At 40.2% G+C, this 19632-nt stretch overlaps 1 protein-coding gene across 7 annotated transcripts in view; it reads left to right on the plus strand.

The window, feature by feature from the left end:
• Window positions 1–19632, plus strand: part of RUNX1T1 (RUNX1 partner transcriptional co-repressor 1) — a 155911-nt gene that overhangs the window by 17768 nt on the left and 118511 nt on the right. For 4 of the 7 annotated variants that reach the window (XM_081013438.1, XM_081013439.1, XM_081013441.1 and 1 more), the window contains one exon: window positions 10488–10658. The exons of the other annotated variants lie outside the window; for them this stretch is intronic. In XM_081013438.1, coding sequence (XP_080869564.1) covers window positions 10571–10658 — 88 coding nt within the window. In that variant the 5' untranslated portion in view covers window positions 10488–10570. The remainder of the gene's footprint in view (window positions 1–10487; window positions 10659–19632) is intronic. 7 annotated transcript variants of the gene reach the window in all.

A 19632-nucleotide genomic window follows, 5' to 3' on the forward strand; every position in this document is an offset into this window, starting at 1 on the left:
TGTTGGAATTTTGTTTAAAGCGAAGGGTTCTGCCGCTGTGAAAAGTTTGAGAACTGCTGTATTGTGGCATAAGAGGGCCAGAGTCCATTTTGCGGCCAGAGCACATTTTCTCAGATCCACGAAGTATAATCCTAAATTGACCGGTATATACCAGGTAAGGAGAGTAACAAGATGGATTAGACAGCTGGTGGCAATTCTGTGTGGCTTTCTCAACTTTACTTTATAAATCATGGCTCTACAGTCTTTGTTTTGTGTGTGACAGAGATGAGATCCGCTGACAATGACAGCAGCAGTGAGCAAACCGTGTTTGCAGCTGGGCAATTACAGAAGTCCATAAGATATCGGACTGTCAAGCATGAACACAGATGCCTTCAAAGTTCTGTTTTTCTTCTATGTGGAAGTCATGGGCATGGAACAGATGCCTTCAATTTGGAGAAACCAGCCTCTGGATATAATAGGTTCTCTCTTCTCTTTGTTCTCTAGGGACTGTCCCTCGTCAATGAAATTAGATGAGGGAGAGGGAGAAAAAAAGAAAGAAAATTGTGTGTGTAGGGTTCTTGTGTTTTCACTGCGATACATGATACTAAGCTATTTGTAAGCTAGAATGGCTTGTTATATTTAAAAGGTACATCAGATTAATAGATGCACTTCATTATACAAATGAATAGATACAGTTGATTAAATTCTTATTTTCCCCCCTTTTTGATTGATTTTGAACCACTGTTTTTTCTAGGTTAGTATCAAATTGACATGAGGGTGTGTGTGGCGTTTTCTCCTGTCACTGGGCTGCTTAGGGTTTCAGCTAGTCTTCAAGAATAGATGATATGCAATTTTAAATGTGAAAGCATGTCAATAAATTAATGTGTGGAAATAGTATATGCCATTTTTTCTCATTTCTTCTGAGATCTGGCAAGGTTATATGTGGGAACAGTTGCACAAAAATTCAAAGTCACATAATTTCTCCCTTGTAACATGTTGGCGGGATTGCTAAACAACAACAACAAAACTGCTAGGTTTCTTTGTCATTGTGAGTTTGAAGAAAGACATAAAAATGAGGAAGATGGATCTTTCTTTTTTAATGGAAAGTAGCATATTTTAACATTAGCTGCAATGTCAGATAAAATATTTGAAAAACAGTAAGCCAGTTATGTATGAGAGCAGGAAATAAGTATTCAACCCATTGATTCATGCACAATGCCACAATAATTTCATTGGAATTATCTGTTGATTTGCATGAACTTGAATAATTTTTTCATGGATTCTCCAAGCTGCGGTATGATTTAGTGAGACCTACAGTAGCTGTTCTTTTGTAAACTTGGCTTTTTCTCTCAGCTTATAAATATTAATTCATACCAAGAGACAAGGTAGAACCTTTCTTCTTCCTAGAATTATCCTTAAACCATTTGAAATGTTGTAATCCCCTTGTGTTGTTATATTTAGTTTATTCTCAGTTTAGCTCTTTAAATTACCAGTGGTGGTGGTTGAGTGAAGTTGGCTGTCCTCCAAACTAGATGATAAACTGGAGGTGTGATGTTTCATGTTATAATTGCTCACGGATGCTGAATCACTGTTCAGTAGAGAAGTGTGTTGCCAGCAAGCTTAGTGTATCTCTCTAGTGTCCCTGACTGGAGATCTCTCTGAATTAAAGTTAATTTTTTAAGTCTGGAGTGCGATTTTAAGATTTTAAGATCCTAGCTTAATCTGCATGTGTGTGTGTGTGTTTTGAAGGTTGTTTACCAATACAGTGGTACCTTGGGTTACAGATGCTTCAGGTTACAGACGCTTCAGGTTACAGACTCCGCTAACCCAGAAATAGTATCTCAGATTAAGAACTTTGCTTCAGGATGAGAACAGAAATTGTGCTCTGGTGGCGCGGTGGCAGCGGGAGGCCCCATTAGCTAAAGTGGTGCTTCAGGTTAAGAACAGTTTCAGGTTAATAACGGACCTCCAGAACGAATTAAGTTCTTAACCTGAGGTAGCACTGTGATAATGACTTAGTCCCCCAGTTACATTACAGTACAGTGTATGGTGTGTTAGGGGAGAGGTAGCACTTCTGGTGGGGGACACATCATGCTCCTTTTGGAGCTGTTTGTCCACCTTTGGTTCCCACCCTGCACTCAGCTCTCACCTGTGGCTCCTAGAAGCATGTGACAGTGGCCACACTTCAGGAACAGCTTCGACTGGCCAGCTAAATCAGGGTAGGGTAGCCAATGGGTCTCAAACCTTTGGGGAGTTAGGGACTTCCCCCGTGTGTGAAGACAGCCCTTTGGCTATACACAACAAACTCTGATGGCTTGAGCAGATGAGACCAACAGTGGGTCCAATGGTCAAGAAGGCAGTTTCTGCATATGCTGTAGAGGGAAGTGAGGGGCAGATGGGGTTTGTCAACCTGGGAAAGTAGCCCATCTAGGAGAAGGAAAACTCTGGTCCTAAACTGCTGCTTTGTGTCATATATTTGGGAGAAGAAAAGGCTAAGGAGTAAACCCTACACAAATCCGGAGTGGAGTCCCATAGATTGTTGGATGGCGTCTTGTATGCCTCCTTCTGACAACTCCTTCAGCCAAGCTGTGCCAAACATATTGCTCTGCTTTTCTTTGGACCACATCAGCAAGGCCAAGAGAGGGTCTTGTCTGGGAAGCCTAGGACCTCCATACATACCACCCAGGCTTGTGCCCCAGGGAGGTCATTCACCCCCGGAGGCGCACTCCATTGTCCTTTGAGACAGATGGATGCCAACAACAACTGCACAGTTCTGAGGGAAACAGAAAAATTGGAGTGTAATGGTTGGAGTTAGAGACTAGGACTGGGAAGACTCCGGTTCAAATTCTTGCAGTGACATGAATTTCGTTGGGTAGCTGTAGACCAGTCAAATCCTGACGTCTAATCTACTTCACAGGCTTTTTTTGAGAATCAAATGTGGGAGGAGGGTAAAGAACAGTAGATGTGGCCTTGAGCTGCTTGGATAAAAGGCAGGAGATAAATAAATAATAAAGAGCCTGATTCTTGGTGGTTGTGAATTTTTTTCTTCACTACTTATTTTTCATTTTGCACCTGATTTACTCCGACTTCAAATTGTTCTTCTACTGCCAAACGTCCCTCGATAGCATCACTCCAATTTGGTGCATGTTTTTGGCTTCTTTGAAATGCTGCTGTTTAGATAGTTCTCAAATTTGACTGGTTTAAATTGCTATGTACTTACAGTCTTGTATTTTTTGCTACTGATAACTATTTCCAAACTAAATCAAATCACTAAATTATGTTAGCTAAATGTGCATTTTATTTGGTCGTTTTCTCATTTCGGAAAGGAAAGCTTTTCATGTGTTTAGGGAATTTTTTAATCATGATGTTTTTGTTAGCTAGCTAGTGTGGGTTTAACTATTATTATGAAATGCTTTTGATATATTTATAATTGCTTCTGCTAGTTCTCAATATTGCGGTAGGGAAACCAATGGTTTTCCAGATGCTACTGGTCTACAAATCATCTCTGTACATTGGCCATGGTGGCCGAGGCTGATGGGAGTTGGAGTCCAACAACATTTGGAAGGCCAGAGGTTTCCCATTCCTGGTGTGTATTAACTTGCTCACTCTTCTTCTGAGCTGCATTGATCATCACCTGGAAATGTGTGTAAATAAACTGATAATGATAATGATACCTTTATTTGAACCACAGAAATGGAGAAGTGCTCAAGAAGCAAGTCGAATTCTTTCAGCACTTTTGAGTCAGCTGTTCTAATTTTCAATATATCAAGATGGCAGGGCACTTTAAGCTTGCTTTCAGATCTTGAGATCATCTCTCAAACATTGTTCCTCACATTCTGTCCCACTCCTCCCCACCAGATCTGTGTAGAGGGACCAAGAAAGAGAACTAGGGGCAAATTCTTCCTCCCTTCCTCCCTTCCTTTGAGTTGGTGTCCCATTTCACTTTCTCTAAGGTTCCGCAAATTTTGGCTTGGTTTGTTAGCCAACCACTGTAACTTTCGTAGTAGGCAGTGAAGCTTGGTTTTCTCAGTTTCTGCTTCGCAAATTAAGTGCATTCTTGTTGTACCTGCTGCTTGGCAAAGGGGGGGGTGATACAAGAGAGGAATTGCAGGTGCGGGGCATGTTGATAGTAATCCCTTCTGATCTGGGATGCCGTGGTGGAGTCCTGGTGCATGCCATAGTCTGATCTGTGTTGAAAGAGAGAGCCTCGGCCTTTTTGTGTTGCCAGTGGCTTTTAACAGTATGTTACTGCTCTGGAACTTCTGTTTTAGAAAGTGAAAATTGGGACTTAGCTATACAGCTGCAAATAAAACGTTTTAAGTGCAATATACAATGTGACACTAGATGACAATGGTGAGCCTTATGGAAAATTCAATGTATTTTTTAAAAAAGGTTTTTATATGTGTGTAGATTCCATCCTGATTGCAGATCATTTGAAATCTAGGCTGATAAAGAAGAATGAACATTCTGGAAGGTTTTCAGAGTTTGTTTTTGAAATATGTGCTATATAAGGAAGAGGCAGAAATAAGCAACTGTATCATTTGAACCAAGGTTGTTGAAGAGGAACACCCAAGAAGGTTTTTCAAAGCTATCCTTGTGGTGCTACATAAGAATGGGGTCGAAATGGGCAATAGACTCATTTAAAACCAAAAATTGTCTAATTACGGCTGCCCTCAGTGTTTCAGCCCCACCAAATTCCAGAGATTTAATGGGGGTTGGGGGACTCTCTGCTGCAAAGTCAGAAGCTGAAAGGCACATTTTCAGGGAGTGAAAAAAACGCAAGGTAATCTAAGAGCTTTTTCCTCTCTCCCCCATTTCATGAAAAATCTTCTTTAAAAAATAGGGACTGGAAATGTTCCTAAGAATGATGCTACATGGCTCTGTAACATTATATGCGGTAGCATTTTGGGGAAGGGGGTGGTGGTGGCGGCTGCTCATTTTTCTGTGTGTTGTCCCTGCGACTCATTTCCAGGAACATTTCTGTACTCATTTTAAAAGCACATGGTAAGTGTCACACTTCTTAGCTGCTTGAAATGGCTTTTACCTTTTAAAAACACTTTTAGCAGGAAGAATAAAAACCCGTTGGCTCTCTAAAAGTGTTTACAAATTCCTTCCTTTCTTCAAATTCACAAGAGTTTCTCTCATAGATATGACCAATTATTATTATTATTATTATTATTATTATTATTTATTATTTGTCATTGATGCTGGTGACATTTTGGCAATATATCTGGGGATTGGGTGGAAGAAACTCCCATGACTATGAAGGAATGGAGGAATTAGTAAAATCAGATGTACAGAAGATTCAGGATAAATATCTGAACCAGTGGTACAACAATATAAGAAACTGAACCTGGTGGAATACCATGACATTGTCTTCTGCTTTTAATTAACCACACTTCTGTGTTACATCCAAACTCTAAACTGTGGCTAATCTTAACTACGGTTTGTTGAAACAAGCCATATTGATGACTGAAGGTTTAAAACTGACTTCAGTTAAAATTAAATCACACAGAAGAAAATAACAAGCAAAAGCTTCTGATGTCCTTGTGTAGGAGAAGAAGTGATCCTGAAGTCTGCCTAGGCTTACGCCCACAGTTCTGCCTAAATTTCAGAATATGTGTATAACATTTACATTATTTACTTAAAAAATTATGGCCATTAACTGTTATTTGGTACCTGTTAGGTGCAAATAAAGAGTGATGCGCATATTGTGTTAATTACATGCCAGTAGAATTGGTGAAGAGCTGCACGTGTCTTCCTTCTGGTGTATTTCCCATGTGGTTCTCTGTTGCTGAACAAGTTGTGCACTCCTGCTAGAGGAAAAAGACTTAACTCCATGGTAATACAATCCTGTGTGTGCTTAGGTGATGAAGGGGTTCTTGGCAGTAACTAAGCAATACAGGAACTGGTAACTGCACTTGATTTTCTTTTATGTTGATTCTGATATGTGTAGTCTTTAGATCCTATTAAATTTTCTGAAAGATAAACTGCTGCAAGAGTGATTTGCCAGGCCCAATGACTCCTCTTCTTAAAACCTTGGCTCAGCCGAGTATCTTGGAAGGGAGTGGAGGGGTGGAGATAAAAGTGCTTTGACTACAAGGTTAACTGATTTCAAATAGAAGGCTCTCTCGAGTTACTGCATTCTGCACAAAATAAATACATTTTGCATATGGTTAAGATTGATAAAAAAAATATTCTGTATGCCAGTGATTGCATTCCCATCTGTGATTAAGGGTTTCTGTCTCCATCTGGTTTTCACATTATATTTCTGTAACAAGAATCTTTTATATGGCAGAGTTCATTCGCTGTATTTTCTATTAGCTGCAGCTTGAACTACTGCATGGATCACAGATTTACACATATGGCTTTAATTACTTCATACCATTGAGAAAAAGTAATATTGGTTTGGGAATGTATGTTTTTCACTATTGCCATGGTTATGCAACATGATGAGCTTTTTAATGCCACTCTTCTGGAGAAATACAAATTGTTTAAGGCTTTCTGTTTCTAAAGGGGTAGTGGGGGAGCTTTCAGTCATCCTGTTAGTTGCAAGAGTTAATATGTTAGGCACACACACACACACACACACACACATCATTTTTGTTGTCTATTATGGGGTAAAATGAATGAAATGCAGATTGCCTTACAAATGGCTGCTGTGTATCATATTATATTTAAAGGAGATGTTAATTAAACAGTATGGCACTGCATACAGTTTACAAAATGGTGGAGAAATTCCACTCACTTAACATTGTCAGAGGTTTCTGTGAAATGAGAAATGAGTGATTCAGATTATGTACTTTCCACTCAAGATATATCAATATACTTTTAAGAGGAGGGAAAAACCTTTCTGTTTGGTACATATCATATTGTTTTGGACAATCCATCAATATGTCTCCTACAAATTCCCTTTTCCTTGCACAAATCTGTGAAATGCATGAAATTTCTTGCTAGGTCAAACAATGAGTGTTATCAAAGGTATTAGATGCAGACATCCTAAATTAATTTGCCTCATAATCCTATAAAATAACTATAGAAAATGACTAATGTTATAAGAAGATTATTTAAAGTATGAAAGTTGATCTTTTAGGTTTGCATAGATTGAAGAGGAAAATTTGGTAAATATCATTCACTAAGTTAAGCAAATCATTGCTGTTTCCCAACTGAGTAACAGATTTTGTAAACTGTTTTTAAACATATAAAGGATATTTTATCAAATTGAAAACTTCAACATTTGGTGAACTTTGTCTTCAAACTGCTGGACAGGAAGCTGCCCATAATGTAGTCTCTGACAGGGTATATGCTTATTATGAAAATATGTTTACACTGGGCAAATAACATTCACCAGTAAACAAAGGTATTGCTGCTTCAGCCCAGCAAAATGAATTTGAACTAGCACATTGGACTGCATCTCATGTGGAACCAAGAAAACACATTGCTTTATATAGCATTAGATTTCAGGATATCAATATTTTTATTCTCCTCTATCCTGAAGTCCCAGGGCAGAATACTATCATGCCTTCCAGGCCCATCTTTATTTTTAGCTACGGTATATTTATTTACTGACTGTCATCTCTGATCTAATTCACTAGACACTGATGTTTTATGGAATATATTTAGGCTGTATTTTTTTTCTTCAAATGAGCACATGCTTTTGCATGTTTAGGATCTGCTTGGTGCAAGTTTGTATGTTTATTTATTTAGGCTGCCCCATATCTGAAATACTTTTGCATTATAAGAAACACATGTAAGATTGACTTAATGTGTGAGATACACACATTTTTTGAATTTAAAACTGGGTGAGAATTTGACTTCTAAACCTGAAAGGGAAAGAATAAGAGTTACTCGGGCCTAGAGTCAGCATGGGCAACTGTCAGGGCCCACTGTTGATGCCTTCCTTCCATAAGAAGACCTCTGCTAGATTAGACAAAGACCCATCTCGTCCAATACTCTGTTCTCACATGGCCACCTAGATGCCCCTGGGAAGCTTATATGCCTGGGTTCCCCTTTATCATTTTGATTTCCCTCAAGGCTCAGGAGCTATGCTTTGTTGGGGCATGATGGGGGATTTAACGGCTCCCAGCTGCCTGGTGCTTCTTCAGAGTGCTGTGGATGCTTCTTGCTGCTGTTACTGCCACCTCCAGACCAGCCTGCCATGGTGGTGGATTGTACTTCGCTGAGGTTGCCTTCAGACTGAAGGCTTCCTCTGGCATTCCCTATGTGTCTACCTAATGGGCTGTATCCAACTAAGTCCCCTGCTCAGTGCCTGAGGGCCCCTGTGCTGCCACTCAACACCTGGCCTAGGGTGGGGTCTGATGGGCTCTATAAAGAGCTGCTGCCGCTGCTGCCACTGGGCAGAGAGGACTCTGGGGTTTTTTGTTTTTGTTTTTTGTTTAAACTGCTATTATTTTTTACCTATGTCATTTTAAACTGTGATATTAATGCTGTATTCTTAGTTTTAGATTTTGATTTATGTGGAAATTGTTTCCCGTTTGGTTGTGTATTTTTTTGAAGTGGTTTATTTATTGTTTATGACTTTTGTAATTATGTAAATCTTGTTATGCTGTAAGCCGCCTTGAGCATTGTTTTTTAACTGTGGAAAGGCGGCATACAAATACAAAATGATGATGGTGATAAGTCAGTGTAGACCATGGGTAGGCAAATTAAGGCCGGGGGGCTGAATCCGGCCCAATTGCCTTCTAAATCTGGCCCGCAGACAGTCTAGGAATCAGCGTGTTTTTACACGAGCAGAATGTGTGCTTTTATTTAAAATGCATCTCTGGGTTATTTGCGGAGCATAGGTATTTGTTCATCTTTATTTTCCCCCCAAAATATAGTCCGGCCCCCCACAAGGTCTGAGGGAAAGTGGACCGGTCCCCTGCTGAAAAAGTTTGCTGACCCCTGGTGTAGATCCACTTATGGTTATGTAACTTTACACATACTTAACTTAAGCCCATTGGTTTCAGTATGCCTATTTTAGTTATAATGTAGTTATAGAATCACAGAATTGTAGAATTGGAAGGTATCCCAAGGGTCTTCTGGTCCAACCCCCTGCATTGCAGAAATCTCATCTAAAGCATCCATGACAGAGGGCCATCCGAGTTCTGCTTAAAAACTCCCAAGGAAGTAGAGTGCACAACCTCCAGAGGGAGAATGTTCCTCTGTCAAACAGCTTTTACAAATAGTTGGATGCAGTCTATTTCTTAGACCAGGAGTGGAGAACGTTCAGCCCTCCAGATGTTGCTTGAACTACAGTTCCCATCATCCCTGGCCATGCTTGCCAGAGCCAACGGGAGTTGTAGTTCAGCAACAGCTGGAGGGCCATAGCTTCCCCACTCCTGGGTTAGAATGAATGCACAATGCAGTGGGAAGTGTCTACTGAAAAGGAATAATTCCGCTGTGCTGCTGCATTGGAAGGGGTTAAATAATTCCATCAGGCCTGATAAAGAGACCCAGCATCATTGCCCTCCCTCAGCAGATGCTGTCTGGTAGGAGGAAAGTGAAGAGGAGGAATTCGTGTAATAATGCAGCCTTTTCTTTCTGATGGGTGCTTTATTTTCCCTGGCATATTAAGGGTGCCCTGGCACACACTTCAGAATTCCTTGGCTATGGTATGCAAACCATGTTGAAGTAAATGGGATATTAGTACAGCAGCTCTTTGGAAACAGTTGCAGCTACAGAGATGGGCAGTATAATATTTTCAAAGTGGTTTAGAGCATTCAACTAGATTAATTCAGTAGATGTTAATGGGAATATGTTTTATTGTATTTATTTATTATCGTAATAATCAGAAGATCCGTGGGTTGGGGGGGTGTTACAGCAATATAAAATGCAGCACTAACAACAGTTGAAAACTATGTCTTGATGTGATTCATTTTATTTTAATCATGCTTCTTGAATGTGAGCACGAGGAGAAGTTTAAAAATATTTATGAATAAATAAATAATAGCATTATTGACCCAGGACTGGGTATGCTTCTTTTTAGTAGTTTGTGAATCCTGGGAGTTATTGGTAAAAATTCTGACCTTATATAAAACAGCAGGAGGTAATATATGAGGGGGGGTAATACCATAGCTCAGTGGTAAAGAACAAGTTTGTATGCAGAAGGTTTGATGCCTGACTTCTTTAGTTAAAAATATTAGATAGTAGCCATAAGAACGATCTCTTCCTGATACTCTGGAGAGCCTGATGGAAATATAATCTGACCTGATACAAGTTACTTTCCTATGAACAATTGACCCAGTTAAGTTTTGATGTTTGACTTGTTTGTAATTCACAGTATATGCATTAGTTTCCCTCCTTCCCTCTGGGAATAATATTTTTTTTAAAAAGAATTGGTTTTAAAATGCAATAATAAAGAAGTTACTTTAGGATTATAGTTACTACTTCTGTTACATATATAGATAGATATAGATATAGATAGATAGCATGTCAATAAAGGGGCTTTGTGCTTCAAACTGGCTGTGATATGTGCGTGTTTTTTTTCCTTTTGTTGTTGTCAATAGAAAAGATTGATCTCTGGGCTGGTGAACGTAATATCTGTCCCAGTCAGAAAAGGAGAGGAAATTAGCAGGACGATTGGTGGAGAATGATATCTGTCAAAAGAAACACTTGGAGAGCACTGAGTTTAGTAATAGGTGACTGCCGGAAAAAAGGGAACTTTGAATTTTGCCAAGGTAAGGAACAGATTTGTAATTAACATGCTATTTATGAGAAAGAAATTAATTTGATTTATTGTGCCTTGTCCCTCTGTAACTGTGCTTTCAATCTTCTCCTTGTTATTCCATGTGCTTCCCATCCCTCCCTTGGAATCTAACCTTGTAGGGCTTTCAGATTTTGGATGGTTATGCATGAAGAACTTGTGGAGAGATGCCCTATTCATATTTATCTCAAAGCATGAAATGCCTAATTTGAGAGGAAGGGAGTAGATTTGTAACACACAAACACACACCCTTCCTGCTCCACCTCCTACCCATCTTACAGCCACATTTTGGATGTAAAAAATGAAATGTTGTCTGTTTTCATACAATATAATGTGCATAGGCCCAGTGGGTAGGAATCCCACCCTCTCTCTCCTTTCTGATTTTGTAGCATCACAGTTGAGAGGCTACCATCATGGGTTGAACTGTGACATTGGTCCCATTGGTACAGAGGAAGGAAGGAAGGGAAGCAATATGCAATTCTTAGCGGAAAAGGTGGATTTTGAAGAGGGATTTGAAAGAAGTAAGGCACAGGGTGTTCTGCGATGTGGTTCTAAGCCTGTGGGGTAGCAAGGAAGAAAGGTCTTTAGAGAAGCAGGAGACAGTTGGCACAACCCTCAGCATAGACTTTATTGCCAACACTACAAAGATCCAACATTGCAAAAGCAGGCACCTGCTTACACTGTGGGGGTCCTCTACCTTCTATCTCCCCTGTTGTCCACCCTCCCTCCCACACTCACAATATGCTCCTGGAAGACCCATTGGAACATTTATTGGGTGTGTGCAAGAAAGTCCCATTTCACAAGTGAGTGGACATCATTGAATGCCATTCAGGGTAAATACAGAGGTGGGGCAGGTACAGCTGAGAGAGGCTGCAAGATAAGGTGCCCCAATCCCATTGCATATATAGATTTGGCAAGCTTTGAGGTACATATGAGTAGTTATTTAATACTTATGTCACAGTCCACTTACCCAGAAACAAATCTAATGAGACCAATGCAGATTAAGAGGCTTAAGGACTGTGGGTCTATGTCCACTTTGCATTTAAGGCTGTTGGTGTGGAGGGTTGGATGATGTTCCTGACAGTATTACAGTATGTGGGTTTATGTGAATGACTGAATATTTCAAGTGAGTCGAAAGGTTAACTATATTTCGAACCTATGTTTTGATCTATACTTACGTGTGTATATAAAGTACAAAGGGTATGTCCATTACAGATGAAAGCCGCAATAGATTCAAATATTTTTGGAGGCAGTCCATGAAAAACTGTAGCTATTTCCTGCCATTCTGATCTCTTCAAGCTATGAACACTATATTTGCTTGTAGCTCTGCCCAGAGTCATTTTTCATGCCTATTTCATATGGGAGCAGCTGTTACTAACACTTCAGCTTACTGGAAGTTTCACCATCTTACTGGAATGCTTTTCAGTTCCCTTGAAACTCCCACAGATGGTTCACCTAATGGGACCTTGTTGCATGTTAGGAACTGTAGGAAACTTACACCCAATCTAACTCAGTATTGTTGGCACTGATTGACAGTGGTTCCAGAAAGAGAATATTTCCCAGCCCTACCCGGAGATGCTGGGGACTAAATCTGTGACCTGTGTTCCACCAATGAGCTGTGATTCTTTTCCAAAGTTCATAATCTGCCTCTTCGTTCCATCAAGGTATTTAAAAATACCTAGCAGATGGCGGTCATTTTTCATTTTTAGAACGTGTCCTAGCAAACTAGTGCAGCCTTCAGAAAGGCCTGAGAACTTTGAGAACATCTGGTACAGCCCTTTGTGTTTCATGACTCAACCAGACCTGCTGTAAGAAAGTGCTCTTTAAAGTCCCATTTACTTCCGTGGGAGTGTTAAGCACATGCTTTACTTTTTTCCACCATAATAAATGTGTTTTAAATGAGTACCTCTCATTGGATTATAATAGGTAGTAGATCACTAAGTTCTGAAAGACAGACCAATAAAATCTGAATCCTAAAAGCATCTGCTGATTTCTAAGCATGTGCATTCAGTGTCCAGGTTGAAAATTTGGCCACCGATCTTGAACTGAATTGAAATTTTGTCAAGCAAATTAAGAGGCAGTGCTGTCAGGCACTTTCTGGAGCCCTAATAGCTGCATTTGGGGGGGGGGGGGAGTCATGTGATAACAATGCATGCAGCAACCTTCTTCCAAGTTCAGTGGAATAGATCCTTTGCGTTTTTAAAAAAGTTGCCCTTTCAAACAGTATGGTTAAGGGTCAGATTTTATCTGCTTGCTAATGAAAAACAGACACAAAGCTAGACTGAAATGTCAGTGTTTCCTCCTACCCCAGCATGAGAGATACCAGTATGTAGCAAAGTTAAATAAGGTGGTCTGTCGATGGTCAAAAAAGTTTTTCTTCTATTTGTTACCAAAGATTGCCATTGGTAAAATACAGGCAGTTGCCACTAATACTGACCTACTGCTCCCAGCACATGTGACTGCAGTCATAAATATCAGTAATAATGCCTTGGGTTGGAAATGGGAAAGGCTTCCACATCTGCTTGTCTGAAGATGACAATAACAAGCAGCCTATATTTGAAGGACCAGGAAGAACTAGGGTAGAATCACCACCCAACCATGAAGCTCACTAGTTGACCTTGGGCTCAGCGTTCAAACTCCCACCTACCTTACATTGCCCTGAGCACTTTGAGGGAGGGCCATTTACAAATGTAATAATAACTAATTCGCAAAATAAGAGGAAGGTGTAAAATACCAGTATAGGCTGTATTATAATAATGGTGCTTTGCAGTGTTATTTTTCTAGAAAAAGGGGTGGCGGAACTCACCACAAACACCTCCCTCATTCTCTTAGAATGGCAATGGCACCCATCTGAGAGGTGCTGGAGTTCCAGTGAGTTCTGGCTGGGAAAAAAGCCATGGTGCTTCATATTAATTACCCGAGTGTCTTGTTTACTACATTTGTTAGCTGCCTTTCCTCCAAAAAAACACAAGGTGGTGTACATGGTTCTCGCCGGCTTTCAGCATCACGCCAACCCTGTGAGGTATCTTAAGCTGATAGGCAGTGTTTGGCCAAGGTCAACAAGTGAGCTTCATGGGTGTGTGGAGATTTGAACATGGCTGCCTCTGGTTCTAGTTCAGTCCTCTAACAGCTACAATGCATTGGCTTTCATTGGTACATAAATACATTAAATCAAATATGGATCAGACAGATTTAGTATCCAAAAGCTGTAATTTGCAGAGCTGCAAACTACCTAAACATACTGGCAAATTTGTTAGGAAGGGAAATAAATACATCTGCAAGATATCCAAAATAGGACCCAAAATGCAATCAGCCAGGCAGCCATAGTTGAGTTGTGGCATATGCTAATAGGCGTATGGAATTCTAATTACACAGCAAGAAACAGGGAATATGCCCCTAGAGGGAGAGAGTATCTCCATCCTGCCAATTTGCTCACTTCTACACCTTCCCTTCCATAATGTGGAGTAAGGTGAAAATATGTTAAGTGAGCTAGGACCTGAGAGACAAAGTTTAGAAGCCTCAGCGTCACCTTGGGTCAGTGATTGTCTCTCATCCTAATCTACCTCACAGGGTTGTTGAGGATAATGGTGGAGGGACGAAAGTGCAGTTATTAATCCCCCATCATTTCTTTAACAAAGTGAAGCTTTCCTAATCTTAACAGTCAGATTACCGGTAACCAAAATATAAGGCATCCATTTGCTAGAATGCATTAAGATAATATTTAGAAAGCAACCAGCCCTCTCCCACAAAAATTTAATTCTTCCTTACCTTAAAACATTATTCTGAGAGCCAGCCCACATAGAAGGGGCTTACAGTGCTTTATTTAGTTAGCACCTATGGTAAATAAATACCAGTTGCTTCTTGGTGTATCTATGATATCATCCAGCCCTTCTTTGATCTGACATCCAGTTGCGCACACTGAAAAAGGTTCAGTGTTAATCCTATGCAAAGAAAATTCACCATGTTTACTGCCCATAGGAGTCTTTGGAAATTATATCTGTTCTGACTACTGGAGGTAATAATCTCCCCTTTGTTTTCTGAGCTTTAAAGCAGATGCTGTCCCCATACTTTTGTTGAGTTTAGTGTACATTCCTAGATTCCTTTTCCTTAAGCCTTGATTCCTTACTTCTTCTGTTATCAAGGAGTCATTTCTTTGTTGTGTGACTACTGTTGAAAGATTGTTTATCCATAAGAGACATTTAAGGGTATTTTGGGGTGTTTAGATATGGAATTGTCATCAGCTCTCCTATAGCTAGAATTCTCTCCCCCCAGTCATGTGAGAAATGATTGTGGCTTTCTGGCATTATGTTAATTGTTGGTGTGAGTTACATTAATGAATCACGAAAAAATAAACATGCAGGTTATTTTGCATGTTGAAAGAAAAGCAGTATTTTTAGGGTAGTTCACACACTATACATTCAACCCTGCTGAAGCTCAACACTTTTAAATGCAATAGATTTCCATGGGAGAGATATATGGGTACATAGGTGTTTGACTCCACACTGAAACCAGTGGGACTTAAAAGCACTTAACTTTGGCAACATGTTTATCTCTGTTCAGTGTTTCTTGGGTGTATGAATCTCCCTCATCTCTTTTCTTCCTCATTCCTTCCCTGATTCCCCTGACCATATATTCAGTCTGAAGAAGAAGAAAAAACTACTGCAAACTAGTCTGCACAGTTCAGCTGAAATGGTAGACAAGCCTTCTTCAACCTAGTACCATCTTGATAGTTTGGACTCTGTCTGTCTTCAGTCTGGCCTGTGGTCAGGGCTGATGGGAGTTGTAGCATACAAGGCTGGCAAATGCTGTGATAGACTATGGATTAACAAGAACCAGTAGTCCATGAAAGAACTGGAGTGTGCAGGGGCAGTAACAAGAAGGGAGCTTATAAGCCCACGGCTTGTCCATGTAACAACAAACCATGGTTTGGTGTTACATCTGAACTGAATCATATTGTGCATACTCCCTGTTGGTGTGCTCTTTGTTTATTTCAGGTGCATCCCACTATTATTTTTGGAAGCTCCGAGTTTGGATAGCATTGTGTTGAAGTATTGAACAGTTTAACATCAAAAATATAAAAGCATTTTAGAGACATTTGTCTAATTAACAGCTACAGGAATGTATAGAAAATTAGAAGTTCTGTGCACAATTGATTTTTGGCTCACAAAGAACACATTTTGTCTGAGTAAGCCAGGTTGATTTGGAACAATTAAGAGAGGTGACCATTCTGTTCAGTTTCCTGTTTGAGCCTATAAGAAAATGCTAGGCAGGATTCCAGATTTAGAAAAACAACAAAATAGTATAAAGACGATGTAAAATGTAGGTGAAATTGCAGAGGAAGAAAATAATTCCATTTGGGAAGCAATTACCTTGGAAAGGGCAAAGGAGAGTCAATAAAAAACTGGAAAAGTTTTCACTATCTGTTACTCTGTTATAACAAATCTTGAATTTACTTTGACCTCTTAATTGCTTTAGAGTTTAAAGTAAGTTAAAAGAGTATCAACAATCTCTTTAAACATATCCCCTTACAGGAATTAACTTGAGCTTCTTCCATGCACGTGTCCAATGTGTGGAAGGGACAGCTGAACCAGGAAGGAGTTGCAAAATCTGCTAGCACACCCTTGAATATTTTTTAAATTTATTTTCATTAAATTTGTATACCACCCATCATCCTCACATCTCAGGGTGGTTCACAACATAAAAATACAATATAAAAGGGGAAAAAACAAACAAAAAACCCATAAGCCATTAATCCCTCCCCACACCCTCCCTAGAACACATTTTAAGGGGGTTGTTGTTGTTTAGTCATTTAGTTGTGTCCGACTCTTCGTGACCCCATGGACCAGAGCATGCCAGGCACTCCTGTCTTCCACTGCCTCCCACAGTTTGGTCAAACTCATTTTTAAGGGGGGGGGTATAAGATGTTAATTAGCCAAAGGCCTGGTTGAAGAGGAATGTTTTTGCCTGGTGCCTAAAGGTGCACAATGAAGGTATCAGCCAAACCTCATTAAGAGGAGCATCCCACAAATTCTACAAATACTGATTGATGCCCCTGCTGACTATCCCCCTGGTGGCCCTGTGGTTTGCCATCATTCTTAGAGTGTCTCCACACAAATGGGATCCACATGGCTAGTGGGTGTGATCCTAAAAATAAGAACACAAAGCCAATGGCTTATCTACTCCACATCACAATGGCCAAAAAGATGCCTATGGGAAGCCCACAAGTGGAGCCTTAATGTGATAGTACTCTTCTCACTTGTGGTTTCCAGCCAGTGGTATTCAAAGGCATGCTGCTTCCCACAGTGGAGGTCAAATACAGCCATTGTAGCTAGCAGCCAGTGATAGCCTTAACGTCCATGCATTTCTCTAATCTTCTTTTAAAGTCATCCAAGCTGGTGGCTATCCCTACCTCTTGTGGCAGCTGATGTGGCACAAGCAGATGCTTCTGAATAGCAAACTACAACATACATTAATTGCATGGTTGCAATTAAAAACCAGTAGCTGTGGGGGAGATCAGAATTGGGACCATGAGGAGGGGGGCTTAAACTTCCTTTCCAACTAAAATAGCCTCCGCTAAACTATTTGTCCCAGGAAGAAAACTGCTAGTAGTTGGTGGTGGTGGGTTTTTGTTGTTGGGACAATGATGGAACGATGGAAGGAGAGCTTAAATACAGCTCGCTGCAACCCCAATCATTTGCTTCAGTCATGCATTTAATGTGGCTCTTGGTTTCTCTCTTTGAGGCTGTGAATTTGTTCCTTCTGTTATCAACATTGTTGTGGGCAAGGAAGCCCAGACATTGTTAGCAACAGTTGCTTATTATTATGTACAATCTCTCCCAGGATGTTGTGTGACTGCAGTGGTCTATCCAAAAATAAATAAATAAAATAAAATAAAATAAAATAAAAGGAAGCATGACTCCCTTTGGTACATAAGAGACAACTGGCTTTAGAGGTTATTGATTAAAGCCAGGTAGGGAATTCCCTTGCCTTCTCTCCTTGCATTTGCTTACAGATAACTGTGCTTATTGTATGATTTTGAACATCCAACTTTATGAGAAGCCCTTTTATTGTTGAAGATACTGTGCTGTAATGGAAATCCCAGTGTTGACACAGTCACTTGTCCTGTGAAGGTGAAAAGAAAGCTTCTAATTATCCAAGTGCTCTTTTTCAACTTCTTACCTAGCTGGCTGATCTTTTTGTGTTTTGAATGAGCAGGTACACACTCTCCCCCGTGACAATGCACCACATGAAGACCATAATAATCCAAGCTTGAGCCATACAATTCTTCCCCTTGCACATGGAGGCCACAAGCATCAGGATCTGACCTGATTAATGCAGTTCTTCCCCTTCTGTAAAAAGGAAGGGAAGGTGTCACACATTGGGCCCTCACAGGCTAATAATAATAACAATAATTTTATTTATACCCCGGCCGAGACCAGGCTCAGGGCGGCTAACACCAAACATATAACACATTAAAAACACAAAATCAAACAATTAGTTTAAAATACAATTCAAATCACATTTAAAATCAAAATTAAATTAAGTGAGAACCCATGAATCATAACCATAGGGATTAGGAATTAAAAGAATTTGCATAGAAAGACTGTGACGCAGGCCACATAAGGTTCACAGTTGTCTTCTGCCAACATAATGGAATCAAGGTAAGATGGGCCTCAGCTGGCTTATGAGGTTGTTAGTACAGTACCATTGGGTAAGAATGGCTGCCTCAACCATTCCTTTGTTAGGCAGATTTGCTGGTTGCTGCTATTTCATCAGTGGGGCTAACAGGAAATGGCTTCCTCATAGATGGAATCTCTTTACATACCCTCCATCATTTCTGCGATAAAAATAGGGACACCCTCTTCCATACCCTCCAACATTTCTCCAATTTAAAATAGGGACATCCAGTGCTATTTTTCTAGAAAAATAGGTGCCAGAACTCACCATAAACGCCTCCTTTGTTACCTTATAATGGCAATGGTGCCTACCTGAGAGGTGCCGGAACAGAGTTCTGGTGAGTTCCAGCTGAAAAAAGCCCTGGTGACATCCTATTCCATACCCTCCAACATTTATCTGATGAAAATAAGGACATACTAAGGAAAAGTGGGACATTCCAGGATCAAATCAGAAACCAGGATGGCTTCTGTAAATCTGGGACTATCCCTGGAAAATAGGGACACTTGGAGGGTCTGTCTTTGTATCTTAGAAGGAGACAGCCATCTAAGCCTGGAGAAGATCCCTTCTAGATGAGGGAAAGGAGAGAAGGGATAGAGGGACATTAGGAGAATTAGAAGCAGAAAGAATGGGATTCTAGGTGAAACAAGTGTGCAGCTGCCTTGAAGGAGCACTTGTTTGCCTCTCCTCATGTTCTGCTTGTATATTTGTAAATAAAGCAAATATGACAAAGACTCTGTACCTCTCCAGTCCTCTCCTATCCACAGGAAACTAAACTCGGCAACACCATCTCTGGAACATCACACCACTTGGGGAAGGTGGGGTGCATTTAACAATAGATATTGAATACAATAAAACCTGTCTTTAGAACATTTGTAGCTCTCATTACCAATAAATGAGATATGTGGCGGGTGAGCGTTGTAACTTTTAAAACAAAACATATTTTAATTCAGCCTAAAATTTATCTTTTTAGAGGGATTCTTGTGTGTGTGACAGAGAGAAAGAGCATTTTCTGTTTGGTAATCTACTAAGGGTCTGATAACATTAATGGGCTTTGCCTCACACAGAGTTCTGAGTATATTGTACCACTGCTCGCTGATCCCAGGTCAGTGTGATGCGTGAAATCAATTTATTTGAATCTCTTTGCCTCTATAGGAATTTGGCAGCATGCCAGTTGTTTTCATTTAATGTTCTTTGTGTTGAACACAGACAAGCAAGCTTGCTTTTATACTCTTCCTTCTCTCTTGTCTTTCAGCCCATGTTCCCTTCTGCAG

The sequence above is a fragment of the Podarcis pityusensis genome, assembly GCF_964106645.2.
Source record: "Podarcis pityusensis genome assembly, chromosome: 7".
Taxonomy (NCBI): Eukaryota; Metazoa; Chordata; class Lepidosauria; order Squamata; family Lacertidae; genus Podarcis; species Podarcis pityusensis.